The sequence below is a fragment of the Cydia splendana genome, chromosome 18, assembly GCF_910591565.1.
Source record: "Cydia splendana chromosome 18, ilCydSple1.2, whole genome shotgun sequence".
NCBI lineage: Eukaryota > Metazoa > Arthropoda > Insecta > Lepidoptera > Tortricidae > Cydia > Cydia splendana.
Genome location: NC_085977.1, coordinates 3,708,679 through 3,727,524, shown reverse-complemented (window position 1 = coordinate 3,727,524; position 18,846 = coordinate 3,708,679). Strand labels below are relative to the sequence as shown.

The 18,846-nt window shown below is 38.5% G+C and overlaps 1 protein-coding gene and 1 long non-coding RNA gene across 2 annotated transcripts in view; one reads left to right on the top strand and one right to left on the bottom strand.

Annotated features, from left to right (window-relative positions):
* LOC134799388 (uncharacterized) overlaps positions 1-18,846 on the bottom strand; it is a 232,755-nt gene that overhangs the window by 118,434 nt on the left and 95,475 nt on the right. The gene's annotated exons all lie outside the window — the stretch shown is intronic.
* Positions 5,457-18,846, top strand: part of LOC134799373 (protein pellino) — a 153,249-nt gene continuing 139,859 nt past the window's right edge. Inside the window, exon 1 of the mRNA XM_063771783.1 lies at positions 5,457-5,590. Within this exon, the coding sequence (XP_063627853.1) occupies positions 5,472-5,590 (119 nt within the window). The 5' untranslated portion in view covers positions 5,457-5,471. The remainder of the gene's footprint in view (positions 5,591-18,846) is intronic.

Sequence of the window (18,846 nt, the reverse complement as noted above, 5' to 3'; positions counted from 1 at the left end):
TTAAGCTGTCTCGGCCAATAGATCCAAATTCCAAACTCTACATTCATAACACCACGTCTCCCCACCAGCTTCACGCGTCAGACATGATAGAAGCGGAGAAGATGTTGGTCTGTCAAGCACAAACAGAGAGTTTCCCTGAGGAATTATCGAACTTACGATCTTCGAAGCCAGTGCCCAAGAATAGTCGGATTAAGAAATTGGCACCTACACTGGATGGAGAAGGCCTCATGCGACAAGACACGCGCATAAGTTCCGCACCGGAAGTGAACGACGAGATGAAATCACCCATGATTCTCGACGGCCGCCACTATATCTCACGACTCTTGATCCTCCACGAACATGTCAAAGCCGCGCACCAATTTAATGAGCTCGTTTTGAATGAACTTCGGCAAAGATATTCGATCTTAAGAGCCAGAGGAACCATCCGTAGCGTAGCAAGCGCCTGCTTGAAGTGTAAAAGATGGAACACGAAACCTATCCAACCTCAGACCGGTAACTTACCACCAGAACGTCTTGATCACCACAAAAGACCATTCACCCACGTAGGCCTCGATTACTTTGGCCCGATCCTAGTAACGCTATATCGACGGAGCGATAAACGATACATCGCCTTATATACGTGTCTCACAACCAGAGCGCTTCACCTCGAAATCGTAAACTCACTCACTGCAGATAGTGCTATAATGAGCCTCAGACGCTTCATTGCTCGCCGAGGATCGCCCACCACAATATTTTCCGATAACGGGACTAACTTTGTTGGCTCTTCCCGCGAACTGCGCTCCCTACATGACAACTCGGTCGTAGAGTATGCCACTAACCACAAAATCGACTGGCGCTTCATACCACCGGCATCCCCGTTCATGGGCGGTGCCTGGGAGCGGCTTGTGCGGACAGTGAAAGCAGCCCTCAGATCTTGCCTAACAAATCAACCACTGAAGGAAGAAGTCTTGTCAACACTCCTACTCGAGGCTGAATCGATAGTGAATTCCAGGCCACTCACATACGTCCCGTCTTCCCCAGATGCACCAGAGGCGCTAACACCATTCCATTTTATCCTTGGCTCCTCATCAGTCGTTCCATGGACCACGTCGCTGACAGACGCAGACCTATCCCGACGATGTGACTGGCGGAGAACCCTCCGCCTAGCAGATCAGTTCTGGGCACGATGGCTACGCGAGTACTTACCGACGCTTCGAACGAGGGGACCCAACAACAACGCGTTAAATCTTAGCGAGGGTGATGTGGTGTTGATCGCCGATCCTACCCTTCCTCGTGGTTTGTGGCCACTAGGAAGGATAGCAAAGGTTTACTTAGGACCCGACGGAGCGGTCCGCGTGGCAGACGTCCTCACCAGAGGAGGCGTGCTGCGCAGACCGGCCCGGAAACTAATTCTGATGGAGGCCGTACCTCAGCCAGTAGCCACCAGTGGTTAGTGTTCCACTGGGGGTCCGGTATGTTGGCGACTGGCTGGCATGCGACCTATTTTATACTTTTAATTTGTATACTTTTTGAATGATTGCTTGTCAATCAGTCTGCCTGTCACCGCCTAACTATTAAGATCTTGTGCTCTGTTTTAAATAAATTATTTATAATATTTGTTTAATATCTGCGTGTTTGCATTATATCTTCGATTCATCATACAGTCCACCCCATTAGCTATCAAAGATCTTTGACACAAGATAGTACTCAGGGTCTGATGATGGAGCCGGCAGGTGGTCACCGGTACCAATCAACCATGCCACTAAACCACTTCGTGTTTAGGCTCGTTTTATTCGTTTCTATAAGATCTTTGACACAAGATAGTACTCAGGGTCTGATGTTGGAGCCGGAAGGTGGTCACCGGTACCAATCAACCATGCAACTAAACCACTTCGTGTTTAGGCTCGTTTGATTCGTCTCAACAAGACCTTAGACACAAGATAGTACTCAGGATCTGATGATGGAGCTGGAAGGTGGCCACGGGTACCAGTCTACCATGTAACTGAACCACTTCGTGTTTGGGCTCGTTTGATTTGTCGCAACAAGATCTTTGACACAAGGTAGTACTGAGGGTCTGATGATGGATCCGGAAGGTGGTGACCGGTACCAATCAACCATGCAACTAAACCACTTCGTGTTTGGCTTCGTTCGATTCGTCGCAACAAAATCTTTGACACAAGTTAGTACTCAGGGTCTGATGATGGAGCTGGACTGTGGCCACGGGTACCAGTCTACCATGTAACTGAACCACTTCGTGTTTGGGCTCGTTTGATTTGTCGCAACAAGATCTTTGACACAAGGTAGTACTGAGGGTCTGATGATGGATCCGGAAGGTGGTCACCGGTACCAATCAACCATGCAACTAAACCACTTCGTGTTTGGCTTCGTTCGATTCGTCGCAACAAGATCTTTGACACAAGTTAGTACTCAGGGTCTGATGATGGAGCTGGACTGTGGCCACGGGTACCAGTCTACCATGTAACTGAACCACTTCGTGTTTGGGCTCGTTTGATTCCTCGCAATAAGATGTTTGAGACAAGATACTACTCAGGGTCTGATGATGGAGCTGATGATGATTGACAGGTACCCGTCGCCACCTTCGCGCTCCATCATCAGACCCTGAGTACTACCTTGTGTCAAAGATCTTGTTGAGATGAATAAAACGTGCCTAAACACGAAATGGTTTAGTTGCATGGTTGATTGGTACCGGTGACCACCTTCCGGCTCCAACATCAGACCCTGAGTACTATCTTGTGTCAAAGATCTTGTTGAAACGAATAAAACGAGCCTAAACACGAAGTGGTTTAGTTGCATGGTTGATTGGTACCGGTGACCACCTTCCAGCTCCATCATCAGACTCTGAGTATCACCTAGTGTCAAAGATCTTGTTGAGACGAATCAAACGATCCTAAACACGATGTGGTTTAGTTGCATGGTTGATTGGTAATGGTACCTTCCAGCTCCATCATCAGACCCTGAGTACTGTCTTGTCTCAAAGATCTTGTTGAGACGAATCAAACGAGCCCAAACACGAAGTTGTTTAGTTACATGATAGACTGGTACCCGTGGCCACCTTCCAGCTCCATCATCAGACCCTGTGTATCTTCAGTGTCAAAGATCTTGTTGAGACGAATCAAACGAGCCTAATCATGTTACTACATGGTTGATTGGTATCCGTGACCACCTTAATCATCATCAGATCCTCAGTACCAGTTCGTTTTTAAACCCTCGTTGATACAAACTTTACAACCTATAGGTACCAAATGCAATGACGAAACATGTAAATAAGCGAGTAGGTACCTATAATTTCTTTCGAGTAATATACCTTCATAAGTACGAGTATGGGGCTATTCATAAATTACGTCGTTTCAAATGGGAGGAGTGGGGGGGGGGTCTGGACATCGGATGATGGTAACATGACGTAGGAGGAAACAGATTCATCCGAAGCTTGATTTTTGGATGATTTGAGGGGTGGGGGGGGGTCAAAAATCGTCAAAAATAGATGACGTAATTTATGAACAGCCCCTATGTACATTTGCACTGCATTTAGTATTTTCGTACTTACCAAATAACAGTTTTAGAACTTTAAAAGTTAAGTACAGTTAGTGTTGTTATGGTTGATTTCAATATGCTTCGCGAAGGATCAAGAATGTTTAATCCATCATTGTAGTGCGAGTGTGGTAGAAGGGATCGGCGTACTGAGCTCGCACGGCCTGCCGCAGCGCGTAAAATACCTAAACTCGCTCAACGCCGAAATGTAATAGCGCTCTTAATGTCTGAACTAATTTAATTTTAATAAATCAAGTGATATTTGTTTAGGTTAATGGCTGATATAAACAAACAACTATCTTTAAAATTACTTTAATAGGAATATTCTCAACTTTATTGAGTTTTTCAATATTTTTTCACTTAAACCCATTCAGAAATAAACTATATATCTATATGCGGTAGGTCTAATTGAGAAGATCAAATATTATTATTCAATTTCAAGCAATCGAGCATTATCTCATGTGATTCCCTGCAAATAATTTTATTTGCACTTTAAATCCCTACATTTAAGGTTCAATTTAGCTTGTACACCAACACATCAATACGTCTTATTTATACGTGACAACCTTTGTTACATAATGCAAATGCCATTCGTAACTGCGCGATGCATTTGTTTACTTTGATGCGTCACTTACTATTGGACAAGTCTGAACTTGCGCGCTAGACTTAGGTTAGGTGATGTGATCTTGCCATAAAAACTAGTACTAACTTGATGTTTAGAATGTTTTGTTTATTGCTCTATCATGCCGTGTGTTGACAAGTCTTTGACACAAAAAATGCCCAAATGATCTAAAGTTTTAGTTTGATAAATAATACAAAAATAAACTTTATATCATAGACAGTAGAGTCTAATTTCGTAAACTGTCATTGGTTTTTAATTTTAGGGTGGCGTTTCACTGGTCAGAACATGTCTGTGAGGAATTCGGAAGGAGGAAAATGTTTTGGATATTTGCAAAACTCATAATGATGTCACATTTTGATGTTTCTTGCTAATGTTAAAGTTTAGGATTCTACAAACTTGGTTCTGTTTGTTTGGTTGGAACAGTTCACCTATTTTTGAAATTTGAAACTTGAGTACATACCTATACCTATGTACCTGTACAGTCACCTGCAATAATATGTTATCTTCGAAGGCCGCAAATTATATGTGACACGCTCTTATAGGTCTACAAATAAGATCGTGTGACGTGTCTGATATTTTTAGGCCTTCGTTGTGCAACATATTGCAGGTGACTGTACCTAACTACTGAATTACACAATTAAATACTTTAGTTTAATAAGATCAATTAAACTTATGTAGGTATCTAGTTAGTTAAAAAATTTGACTAAAATTCCAAGAAATGTATGATTTTAACAAATGAATCATAATTATAGTTAGAAATACCTTGAAGAAATAAAATATTGCAACATGATTTCACTTCCTACCATTATTAATATTTTACAAAAAAAAACTATCAATAAAACCTCATTATTATTTCAGATAAGATACCTATAGACAATTTTTGTAGACTATTTTTTTTTAATAGTTTTAAACATGTATCAAATTGGAAATTGGTTCACAGGGCTATAACCGCGAAAATCGAAATTCGCAAATTGCGGGCATTTTTCTCTGTCACTCTAATTACGCCTTCATTGGAGTAAAAGAGAAAGATCCCCGCAATTTGCGAATTTCGGTTTTCGCGGTAGCCCCTCAGAACTCTAATTCGGCCCGCACTATCTGAGAACCGACTTGTCGGTACAAGAACGCTCCTACCATTGCACCCACTTGTGATGTCGATTGTGAGACAGAAGCAAAACACAACAGTATTAAACTTGCCAACCCGACTGAATAAACTGGTCACCAGTTTCGGTAAAAATATCTAGTCAGTTTTAGTGATATTTTGTAAACAAAGGACATAATATATTGATCAGATTATTTAAATAAAAATCTATTATATTTTGCTATGGGTTTTATGTGTAACGGACAAGTGCGTCGAAGGAAATTAACGGAAAATCAACTAATAATACTGAAGAAACTTTTGGAGAAATACGGAAAATATGCTTTTCGAACATCGCAGTTCGTGTCAATGAACTTGAGCAGGTAAGTTTAGTTTATGTGTGTTAAGTTTACATTTTACGTAGGAATGGCGGACGGAACTGTTGATGTATGTAACTTTAATTTTTACTTACCGTTTTGAATAAAAATGAATGTATAATTGAAACACTTGATGAAATTATCACACATCCATTACAAATAATTAAAATAAAATGTTTAGATTTTCGTTTTGTGCGTTTGGTGTAGGTACATATTACATATCATTATCATATCAGTATTTTGTTGAATAAGTTACGTAAACAGTTTCGAATTATTATAATTAAATTTAGACTATGATTAGGCATAGCACAACAACTGATATTGTATGAAAGTAATAATTAAAACTGCAATAATTAGTTGAAATAGCATTTGAAATTTTGCTTTTGCCGCCCTTTTCTTCCCTCCATTTGGTTGACATGAATGTTGCCACACTTTTATAAAGCCATCGAATGATCTTTATAATTTCTGTTACCTGCATCATGAAATTAAATACATAGTTTTTAGGAAACACATTTTCATTGCGTTAGTTGTTCGTTGGCCAGTCACAAAATGAAATAGAAACGAATTATTTATTAAGTCTGCTATAAGTATTGGCCTGTAAAGGTTTATTTAATTTGGTATCCATTGGCTTTGGTTCTGTGCATGGTATAATAATATACTCCGCCTGGTACTCCATTCCGAGATTCGCGTATGACCTAACTGACACGCGCCTACGTTATCATGCTGTTTACAGGGTCTCAAACTTTGAAATGTGGGAGAATTTTAACCAACGGTGAAAATTATTTTAACGGCATTAATTTTAAGTTATTCATGTAGAAACATAGTAAAATAAAACAAATCTAATGTATTAAATTAAACTTTATTTATCTATACAAGACAAACGTTTAAAAAATTAATTCACAGTTACACATTAATTACCAAGCTTACGACGTGAAAAGTTTGGAAAACACTGCGACTGCTGACACTGAGCGAGAAGGAAATAACAATTAACACGCGTTCGACAAGGATGACGGTCAGGGCATGAAGTTATCTAGATCCGAATTGTCAAATGTGCACAGCGCTATCCTGTGTTGCCAGTAGTATAAACAGAATTACCCGAAAGTCTGAAATTTCTTTCGTGAATCGGAAGATATTCCTAACGAGTAATTAAAAATGACGTGTTATTGTAAAATTTAAGCTAAAATACATATAAATGAAAATTATAAAATTATAAAGAAATATTTTAACTTATTAACCATAGGTATAATGTACCCATATAACATGTTATGTTGAAATAAAGTGGCAATGTTATTGTGACGTAGGCCCGTGTCACTCTGGGAATGGAAGACCATGTTTTATTAGACCCATGGTATAATAATATACTCCGCCTGGTACTCCATTCCGAGATTCGCGTATGACCTAACTGACACGCGCCTACGTCATCATGCTGTTTACAGGTTCTCAAACTTTGAAATGTGGGAGAATTTTAACCAACGGTGAAAATTATTTTAACTGCATTAATTTTAAGTTATTCATGTAGAAACATAGTAAAATAAAACAAATCTAATGTATTAAATTAAACTTTATTTATCTATACAAGACAAACGTTTGAAAAACTAATTCACAGTTACACATTAATTACCAAGCTTACGGCGTGAAAAGTTTGGAAAACATTGCGACTGCTGACACTGAGCGAGAAGGAAATAACAATTAACACGCGTTCGACAAGGATGACGGTCAGGGCATGAAGTTATCTAGATCCGAATTGTCAAATGTGCACAGCGCTATCCTGTGTTGCCAGTAGTATAAACAGAATTACCCGAAAGTCTGAAATTTCTTTCGTGATCGGAAGATATTGCTAACGAGTAATTAAAAATGACGTGTTATTGTAAAATTTAAGGTAAAATACATATAAATGAAAATTATAAAATTATAAAGAAATATTTTAACTTATTAACCATAGGTATAATGTACCCATGTAACATGTTATGTTGAAATAAAGTGGCAATGTTATTGTGACGTAGGCCCGTGTCACTCTGGGAATGGAAGACCATGTTTTATTAGACCATGATTAGACCATGGTTCTGTGCAGTTTGGGTCACTTTTAAACATGTGAGTGGGAACGTGGTATTAAGAATGATGTTAAAAACTTTCGAAAACGTCAACAAACAAAACAAAACAAACAAAATTTACTTTATTCATGTAGGCCTAGCAACAAGCTCTTATGAATCGTAATTAATCTTAATCTAATTATCAGAGCAATTTATTGATGTTAATTAGTGTCCGACCGAAGGTTCGGTTTCGGTTTCGGTTTCGGCCAGTTTCGGCCAAAAAATCATGTTTCGGCTGTAGTTTCGGTTTCGGCCAAAAAACGGCCGAACGTTTCGGCCGGGCCGAAACTTACGAAATGGCACTTCGGACAAAGACCAAAAGTTGGGGAATAAGTAGGACAACAATAGTAATAACCTACATTTACTGATTCATGTATAGGTATATTATAAAACACAATTCCACCAATGAGGGCGCCACTGGACGGTCGACGCAGTCTTATGAGGCTGTCAATACCTAATAACGCGCACACTGTCTATCGCACACATTGTATCGGAGTGAATGAGATAGCACTATCGCACGTAGCCGTTGGCCGAGTATCAGCTCGGCCCGAGTCGAACGATGTCTTTTTCGCTCTTATTCAGTCACTTTCCTATCTACCTCTAATGGCAAATTTTAAGCGAGGCTAAAGGCTACGCTCAAGTAGTACTGCAAAGTTGATTTTCTGACTATTGATTAAAACGAAGATAAAACCCTTAAAAGTGTCCCCAGTGCAGTTTTTCATACGAATGCTCGACCTTAGCCTCACTTTTTACCTCAATTTACCATTTGGTTTGTGTTCCACATGTCCTCTACTTCAACTTAGCCGTTCGCCTCGCTGCGCCATGCTCGGCCTGCGCGTCTCGCTTTTTAATACAATGGACATTGGTTGGAGTCTCTTATTCTGAAGCCTGAAGCACGGCTTTTACTTCGCATGAAAGTTCGCCTCACTGGGGCACTTCGGACTTTTAGGCCCAGGTGAAGATCGGTACCCGGCCTTACGATTATCATCATTCACTTGCCCTTATCCCATTCATTTGGGGTCGGCGCAGCATGTCTTTTTCTTCCATACCTCTCTCTCGCCCGTCATCTCATCATTCACTTGCGTTCGTTTCATATCATCTCTCACACAGTCCATCCACCTTTTTCTCGGTTTTCCACTCCCGTTACTTCCCTTGCGATATTGTTAACAAAAAATTTCGCGCTCGCTGCGCTCGCGTTTTCGGTTGGTTTTTGGTTGACCCTGTATCTGATCTACATGTTAGCTTGACTGGTGAATGAATAGAGTTAGATCAAAAAAATTCTGCAATGATTTTGATAGCATACGCAGTGCTACTAGTGCAAATGTTATTTATACGTCATAATTTCATATAAATTTTGACGTTTAAATAACACTCGCACTGCGTGTGTTATCAAAATCGTTGCAGAATTATCTTGCTCTAACTCTAGTAATTTTCTTAAAAAACTGCTTAAGTAACATCAATTTCAAGGACATTGGGTGTTGACAGCCCCATAATATTTGTGTAAAAGCGGTTTTATGACATTTTTTCAACGATTTTATCAAGTCTACAAAAGGTTCGGTTTCGGTTTCGGTTTCGGCCGAAACTAGAGCTAAAGCCGAACATTCGGTTTCGGTTTCGGTTTCGGCAAAAAAACATGTTTCGGTCGGACACTAATGTTAATATTATTCCATAATAAAATTGGATTATTATACATATCAAATTTAACACTAAAAATTTCACAAAAGGATCGTCAAACATTAAAAAGATTGTATAAAAAAATACTAGTCTAGAATTTCTAGAATAAAATCTAAATGTCAAAAAAAAAAGCATAAGTGACAAAAGAAGTAGATAGTATTTCATCGGAATATCCATTTCCTCATCAATAATCAAATATACCTAATAAATAAATCATCATTTCGAATAACAATTAATCCCACGTTGTAACTTACAACTTACGGCCTGCTGCGATAAACGAAGTTGCCGCTTTCCGGATCCGAACAGAAATATAGTATAAAGTACAAATATTTCTTACTTTGTAATATACATATCGAATTTCCTTCTGATCATAAATTGCTATACTGCAAAACGTAATTCAAGACCAAAAAAAGTAAGACAATGTTGCCACTGCAATAATTTGTTTGTAAAATAGTAAATTCCTTTTGATAAATAATCACGCTAACATAATTTATTTATTAGTAATTTTACTCCTACGATTTAAAAAGTACTTTTATTTACTTATTTTTACATAAATACAACACGCGCTAGTAAAAAGTGGCAACATTTTCTTACTTTTTTGGTCTTGAATTACGTTTTGCAGTATAATTAGAGGAAACGTTGTTTCAACTATGGCAACACTGCGATCGAATACACGCATCACTGAAGTCATACTAAATTGATTAAACTGCTTTTGATGAAAAAATATTAGTCGACTTTATGATAAAAAGAGATTATTGAATAAGTTTTGTTACATTGTATAATAATAAATTAGAATTAATGGTGGCCAAAATAGAGGAACTCAAAGCTCAAATTAAAATTGTCGTTGTTTGGTTGGTACACACTCAATTTCGCCAACATGCAGGCAGTATAAACGTGAAGTTCGTTGGAGTTGAGAATGAAGTTAGCCACGCTGTACAAGTAACATTTTTTTTTAGTTTGTAGTTTGCGAGTTCACGACTGTGTTTAGATTTGTCGGGTCCTAAAACCTGTGGCATTCTTCGCGTTAAAAGGTGTCGTCACTGAATATTTGTTTTGCTATCGAAGTGATAAGTTCATTTAACGTCGCGGGTAATCGTAATATTTCATGTACGGGAGTGAAGTGCAAATGTTCTAGGTTGGTGAAATAATGACGAGCAGTGCTTTTATCGCTTTGTAGCGATGTGTGGTTTTAATACATTAAGTTGATTGTGATTTCAAAATTCATGGTGCATCCAATAAAATTAGTGTCGTTTATAGAGTATATTTCGAATCATAGGGACCATAAACGAGGAGACGGATTCTATCATGGTCGTAAAACGGTAAGTTATCATACAACGTGGTGTTTATATAAGATAAAACAAACTATAAATGCCTATATCTAGTTCCTACATCTATTTCTAGCATTAACGGACATAGTGCTAGAACTATAATACGTTTTGTCTTCATGTACTGAGTACTAGTACTGTTGGTGTATCGTCAACGTTTGTACGTGACTTACATGTGTAATAAAACGTATTTGTTTACGTTGTTTATATCTCAACGTTCTCGTATTTTGGGTATTTCCAACGTAATTTCCTAATGGTACAATATATTTAGTTATAACATGTCCCTTTGTTTACGAAAAATGTGTTGTTTTCGTTGTCGCCATTGTTATCGATCACTACGCATCGCGGATTGGCTGGCGTGTTTTGTTATTGTATTTTTTTACACCGCCTCTAAATTAAAAAAAAAACAGCCATTAACTAAATCAAGTGCGCATATTAAGTTTTTAATTAAATTCAGCCTTGCCCTAATTAGCTCTAATGCATATGATTGGCCTACAAACTTGTTTTAATGTATACCGTAAAACGAGGTGAAAAGACACGATTTTCAACTTCAAGGACGATTTTCGCCAATAATCCAAAAGATAAAAGTAATAATTTTGATATCATTTTTTGAGTCTTGGTTAGTTCTTCAATTTTGCATTTGTGAAATAAATTTTTACCTACTCAATTCAGCGAAAATCAAAGAAAACTACCTGTTTTCTCCATATCCTTAAAACGGGGTCGATAGACACAAGAAAGGGGTGAATAGAAATATTAAGTTTTAGCTGTCATAGGCATCGAATTTGGTCATTATTATGTGGATACTCTATTGGCAAATGGTATATATATCTGTTAAACAGCTATTTAACACAAAATTATTTTTTCGTGTCTTTTAACCCCCAAGGCGTGTCTTTACACCCCTTTGTTGTATCTAATCACCCCATATGGCGTAACTGTTCACCCCATATGCGTGTCCACTGACCCCTGTATCACGTAAATTTGCTTGTTATTGTTTTTTTGCAAAAAAATGCTTTATTATAGAGAAAATTAGTGATATTATTTATTATTTAGGTACTACATATACTATATTGCCAGGTTAGCTAACTTTTACTTAGTTAATGTCAAAACATTTACCTCTAGAACAAAGTTCAGACAGGCTTCATTTCTTACCTCGGCAAGACCTTACTTTAGAGTCTAAAAAATCTAACTTTTAGGCAGTTTGATTAAGTTCTTTTGGTATCAGTGTTGAGAATAAATAGTCTGCTTTATACGCATTCCAAAAAATCTAATTTTAGAGATGTACGTTTTTAAATATAACAACTTGAAAGAAAAAGTTCAAAATTTCTCTATTCACCCCGCGATTTCTGTTCACCCCGTTTTACGGTACATTGAGTTTAGAATTACATATAATTTTAAAAAATTAACATGGCACAAGGTGTTTACTTCATTATCCTTGCACTAGGACTCTACTTGGTTTTATGCTAATTAGTAAAACAGGTTATTTAGAGAAAATAACAATGTATTTTATGTATTAGCATTAAACATTTTATACCAGGATACTTGCTATTAGTGTCCAACATTTGGATATGTTCTAAGGAATGTAAGGACAAGATTTGCAGGACTTTTAGCACCAGCCAACAATTAGTAGTAGGCCAATTCTGCAAAGAGATTCAGCAACAGCTTGACCACTGACAATTTACTGACCGAACTTAAATTTCCTGAATACTTTTGGTACCATTGTAAACCTTAGTACAAAAGGCATAAGGTCCACCGATGGGCAGTTAACTTGTCCAGTCCCACGATGTGACGTCACCATAAGCGTTGCGGCTCATATATGAGTAGTGGGAGAGGAGGGGTAGTGTTGCTGTTTGTAGGACCCACTAGGTCAGTTTATTATGCTATGTATCAGAATATTCAGAATTAGGGAGCTTACCACTGAGACTGTTCATGTTCAAGTGCAAAATAGTGGGTGCTTTAGGACTCTGTCTGCAACTTCATCATGGTAGAAGTCATTAACCTTCTAAAAATTTTGAAGGCTGGTTACAAACAAATAACATGTACTTGTACCTATTACATTAACACATTCAGTGCCAAGAACCCGACTGTTGGGTACACTGTTCGTAGCACCTACGCATTCCATACGGCAAAGACGTGGCTACGCGCTACGAGCGTAACCCGTAGCACTTAGTGGCACTGAATGTGTTAACTCTCAACCTTAGGTTCAGAGTTTGTAGAGTTGGCATCAGATATATTGAAGCGGCTGAGGTGCTAAAAAATATCTGAACACACACTCTTACGCCTTGAAAACAAAGGCGTGTTCAGATATTGGTAAGCACCTTGGCCGCTCCGATGTCTGATGGCGCCTGTATGGTTTGAACTTATTAAATGTGTCAACAATCAGTTCACAGATATACCTTCACACAGGTATAATACTCAATCCTAAGAATAAAGGATGACTCACTTTAGATCGGGCCGTGTCCGGGCCGGAGCTTCCTTCGCTTACTTTTCTATGACATGACAGGCAATCACTTGATGTTGACCATAGAAAACGATGCGCCGGAAGCTCCGGCCCGGACACGGCCTGGTCTAATGTGAGTCATATTTTACTCTTTCATTTTGAAAGTGCTATAAGTTGTAGGTATTTATTAAATTTTTTGTAAGTGCTACTTACTCGACCCTTAAATCCCACTGACTTGATATTGGTCACCCTAATATTTAATTTACACATTTTCTTGCCTAACTTAGCTTGTCATAACTTGTGAAACAATGCAACATTGAAATTACCAATTAGTCTAAACCAATTAAAATAATTAATTGGGTAGCCGTCATCTTGCAGAGCAGATAAGTTAATTAGTGTAATAACACCATTAGGTCAAATGCACATCTATTTATTTTTAGGTCATTTGATATCATTTATTTTCCGGTCATATTACATAAGACAATGAAACTTTTTAAAAACTATTAACCAGCTGTATTTCCAGCAGGAAGCACATGTGTATGTATATGTCGGCGGCCGATCGTAAGATCAGGCATATCGTTAAAGTCCTAGGCATATCGTGAAACGTGAAAATCTTTGACTCGTTCCCTGAGTCGACGCGGGGCTCCTATTTCTGGGCAGTTTGCCCTTCGGGCATCTGAAGCAACCTAACGAACCTATCCTACCTATGTATTAGTTTAATGTAACTATCGTCAAAACATTACACAGGAACATTACGATCTGCCTGATCTTACGATCGGCCTACGACATATACACTGTCCATTTGGTGTCCATTTGTAATGTATGGAATTATATGTGAGATGGCACATCTATTGCTTGTATTTTGTGATTGAAGCAGTCATTAGCATTCAGCAGTGACCCACAAATGGTCTCACCGGAAGATCAGCGCTGACTTTTGGGTTAGCATTTATGCTGAGGCGGGACCATTACGTGGTAAACTATTTAATTATTTTATGTTTAACTTTCTTTGTTGTTCTTTACATGTGTATGTTATAGTTTATTACGAATAAATGAGATGAGATGATTTATGATTTATGATTAGTTTAAGCTGATATTTTCAATCAATATAAGTCTATTTTGTGAAATTGGCAACTCACTGAAATATCGAGATAGAGAATTAAATAAGCCAAAATAATCCAGATAGGGTCCGTCTAAGCCACTGCTAACTTTCTACCAACTTGAATAGAACAAAATGATGGCAGAGTTAGCTTGGTCATTGGCATTAGTAGAAATAGTTGTAACTATCCATAGTTGACATTTATCAAAGTAGCTGGTAGTTATAAAAGTTATTTTCAGTTCTCAGGGATTTATAGTAGTTTATGTGACTGCTACATAATGAAAGGCGTTAAAAATACGAGTGTGGGTTTATGAAACGAATCAAATGAGTTTCATAATAGTATCACACGAGTGTTTTAATGCCTAATTATGTACAGTTACATACACTGCTTTATCTACACACATATTATAAACTTTCTATGATGTATTCACTAACCTCATATTACAGCCGACACTGGGGCACTCTGTTCTCTGGCGGAACTCGCGGATATGAGATGGCGTCTCCGAAATATCTTTATCGCACATTTTACACGAAACTTTTGTTATAGTTACTTTAAAAACAACAAAACAAATTATTTTTTACTTACAAACTAATTAAAAGATAAACTGTACGTCAAAAGGCGGCAAATAAAAACTTTTTTCACGCACGTCACGCATCCATAGTTTTTTTTTTAATTCAGAGACAAACTAGAGTCGGGGTCATACGACCATATCGTCCGATACCAACGCACATGCGAGATTTGTCAATATTGTATGCAATTGTCATTTTATTTCGAATAAAACGTCATCTCGACTGATATTAGAATAGGGGTCAAATCAAATTGCTTTTTTTTTAAGAGATGTTCGAAATTTAAATGCATTACCAAATCGATTTTGATATAGTAATGAACCTATTACAACATTTTCACAGATAAGAAATTTGCTGTAACTAAACAGTTTATCGTAATGTGGGCCATTATTTACGGATTTTGAAGGGCATCATAGAGGGTTTATGATATTTGTGTAGATAAAATAAATTAGCTATCAACATAAACCAAGCCCGCGCCTTTGTAAACAAATTAAAATTTAAGCCGCACCTCGCCTAATAAAATAAGCATTAAGGATTACTGTTGTTCATTTAAAATGTGGAAGCCACCCAGTCCAGTACTGCATAATTTGGCAATCTCATCCTTTCGGGTACTTATTGAAGTGCTACCTGACTTAAGGTTCCGCCCCGGGTTGTGTGACGGAGCCTTTAGCGTAAGTGCACGACCATTTCAGAGCAGCCAACGTTGCGTAGATGTTTCAAGATTTCCGCCCTGAGGGCATATGTTCGTACATCGAAAATAAAATTTCGTTATCTGCCTCTATCGCTCTTGCGTATTCTAGCGATAGAGGCAAATAGACGAACGAATGAAAGTGGTTCACGATTATAGTCATGGGCCTATAAAGGTTGAAGTTCCATAGCCATAGTCGTCCAACAGTGACCGCGAGGTTGGGCCACAGACAAGACATCCTCCAGACTGAGCATAATAGCTCTACCCCCTCTGCCACAAATACGGTAGTTTTACTCCATTTTTGAGTCGAAAGTGTCTTTGTGTGACGCCCGTGTCTTTGAACGGACCAATCACGGCACGGGACCTCGCTCACCTCGTCCCCCGCACCCCCGTATTTTTGGCAGCATCGGTTTCATGAAATAATTGCTCTAAACTCCGTCTAGAGGATTCCTAGTCTATGCGTTGGGCTTGAGCCGCCCCTTTTGGTCCTAGGGCTTAGCTAAGGTAAATACGCCATTTGTCTCAAAAACTCGTTTGTGTATAATGTAATGTAGTTTAGCTACTTATAACTAGTGTCCGACCGTAACTGGGCGTAACTGTATTTTTTTGCCGAAACCGAAGGTTCTGTTTTGCTCTAGTTTCGGTCGAACCTCAACCTTCGACCGAAATATGATTTTTTTATATACCGAAACCGAAACTTCGGCCGAACACGGGGACGAAAATACTGTTTCAGCGCGGCCTAACCTGTCAGGTGGTTTTATGGCCGAAACCAAACCGTGAGCCGAAGCACGATTTTGATGCCGAAACCGGAACTTATGAATTACCTTTAAGGTAGGCAGAAGATTAAATAGAGAAACATAGACAGAAGATATTTTTAAACACAATTTATATTTCAAAACCCGTATTAAACTATAAAGAGTACGTAATTTGATTGTGACGTCACATGCTTCAGTTTCATATAAATTCCATAGTAGCAAAATCGTTTTGACAGTTCGAAAAAAGAAACAGATTTGATTAGTAGTCAAATACCCTATTTTATAACCGCCTTCTTATCTAGTAGGCCCATTTGAAACTGTTATCTGTTTTACCCTTAACCTTACTATTTCTCTATTTGTTTCTTATTATCTATTTATCACTAGTTCCTAGAATTTTACTGTGAATCATTTTACCCAACTTCAATAATTGAGGAAGATCGGCACTGTGTTCAGCCTACTGATCTCGGCAAAATTTGTAGGTACCTTTTTACGGTTATGCCTCATAAAATTCCTCAATAATTCCTTGAAGTACAGTAGGTAGTTCACGTAAGTAATTTACCTTCTCTAACTAAGTAGCTTTAGCCTACCTGACTTTTTGTTTTAGACCTACATTACGGGAAAATGATGTAGGTATTCGATTTTCATAAGTTATTCCTATACCCTAAGAATATTAAAGCCTAAAAACCTACTTCTAAAATAAGATTATATTCACCTCTTTCGCTCTTGCCGTAATTGAGTTAGTTACTATGTCAGACCTTTTATATGCTTTATTACATATTTTGAATTGAGGTACCTATGAAGTATAAAAGCGCCACCCACCTTACGGAACTCCCTAACAAATTTGATCCATAGACATAAATTTTACGCCAAACTAATGTTTCATATCGTGAATATCGCGTCCCCCGGCCCTCTACTTTAGTGTGTTAATATAATTATACGGATGGCCGCTCCATTTAGTGAATGGGCATTTCTCGCAAGCTAAGGGGCAGGGACCCTTGCCGAAGCCAACGGCGTCAGCAGGTAGGTACCGGACTTTATGGTTTACAATATTTGAGATGAACGAAAACTGACAATTGCTACATTCTGAATCTTCTTGCTTCGTCGTAAGTCAAAGTTTGAAGATTTAGAATTTAAGGTGTATGTAAAACTGCTTTTCACAAAGTGTGCGCAGGTCCTGATGTGACTGAGGTTAGTGAGTTTTTTTAAAAGCTAGTAGCTACGACCAAAAGTAGCATGCTTTTATGCGACCGAAAGTTTTGGAAATGTTTTGGCCGAAATCGATCATTCGGCCGAAACCGAAAAATCGGTCGGATACTAACACCAACGCGCAAAACGAATCAAATTCACCCCAAACGCATATTTTTACCATCCGTTCCGGGGCACAGAATAAATAATGTTAGGTACCTACCAGGTACAGAAGGTTCACTCTCTATCAACACGCGTCTATTACGATAGACATGCCCGCTAGGTGGCGTAAGCGCGAGCAGGCGTCCGTTCCGTAGCGGTGCGCGGCAACTAATATGGCTAGACACCAAAATTGGTGTCGGCGGCATGTACTTGTAGCGACGAAATCCCGGAGTGAGCCACGCCTGTCCTGGGTAAAAAAGCCCGTCGCCAAAAGTTCCAGAACCGTATAACATTAGCTAGTATCTCTACCTACCTATTCTTAGAAACCGAGTGCAGTGATCTTCACGAATACCTTGTCATCCATCATTTCGTCGGTAATGCTCGGAAGCACTCGTTTGAGTGCTGGCCTCTTGGGTACCAAATCAAAACGTATTGAGTTTCGTTTCGTGTTACGAATAAAAGCTTGTAAAGTCCCCGAATGAGACAAAAAATTGGCCTTCTAAGAACGATCGGGCTGTATTTTTGTGTGAAAAAGATACTGTTTGAAAAAAATTACTTAGGTAAATTTCTCTCAAGTTCGTTAGTAGTTATTGTCTTATTGTTTTTGGGGGCCCTTGCGGATAGTGTTACCAGATCCAAATTTGGGATTTCCTGACAAAATTCCTGATTTGCGAACATTTTTCCTGACGCTCATATCGAGAGGGCTGGGGGCTAACCGTAAGCGATATCTATGTATGCTTGATACATTGCTTAAATTTGATTTGTTTTGGATTTATGTACGATAATGTACCTTTTTAGGTACATAATAGAAAAGCCTGTTAATTCACAAAAATTCCTGACATTTTCGTATTCCGGCCGCATTCCTGACAAACGGCCAAAATTCCTGACATGTCAGGAAAATTCCTGACATCGTGTAACCCTACTTGCGGATACACTTCGACCCATAGGAATCTTTTGTGCAATTACCCCCTAGAAAAGATCCGTTAACTACTCAAGAGCTTTTCCCACCATCTCCATGTGCCGGATGATGGAGCTCATGGGTAGCGTTTTAAAGTCCTTTAGTTCCAGATATCCTGCTCCAAAGTTCTTCATTCTTTGTCTGGCGAGTTTATAATATTGATAAGTTATCTGAGTAATGCTAAATGTATTTGTGAATGAAGCGTCCCGATCGGTTTACATCTTGAGACCATCGTGATGATACAGTCGAATTTAAATATATGAGTCCGTTCAACTTTCCCATAAATTTATAATGGCGATCGACGACC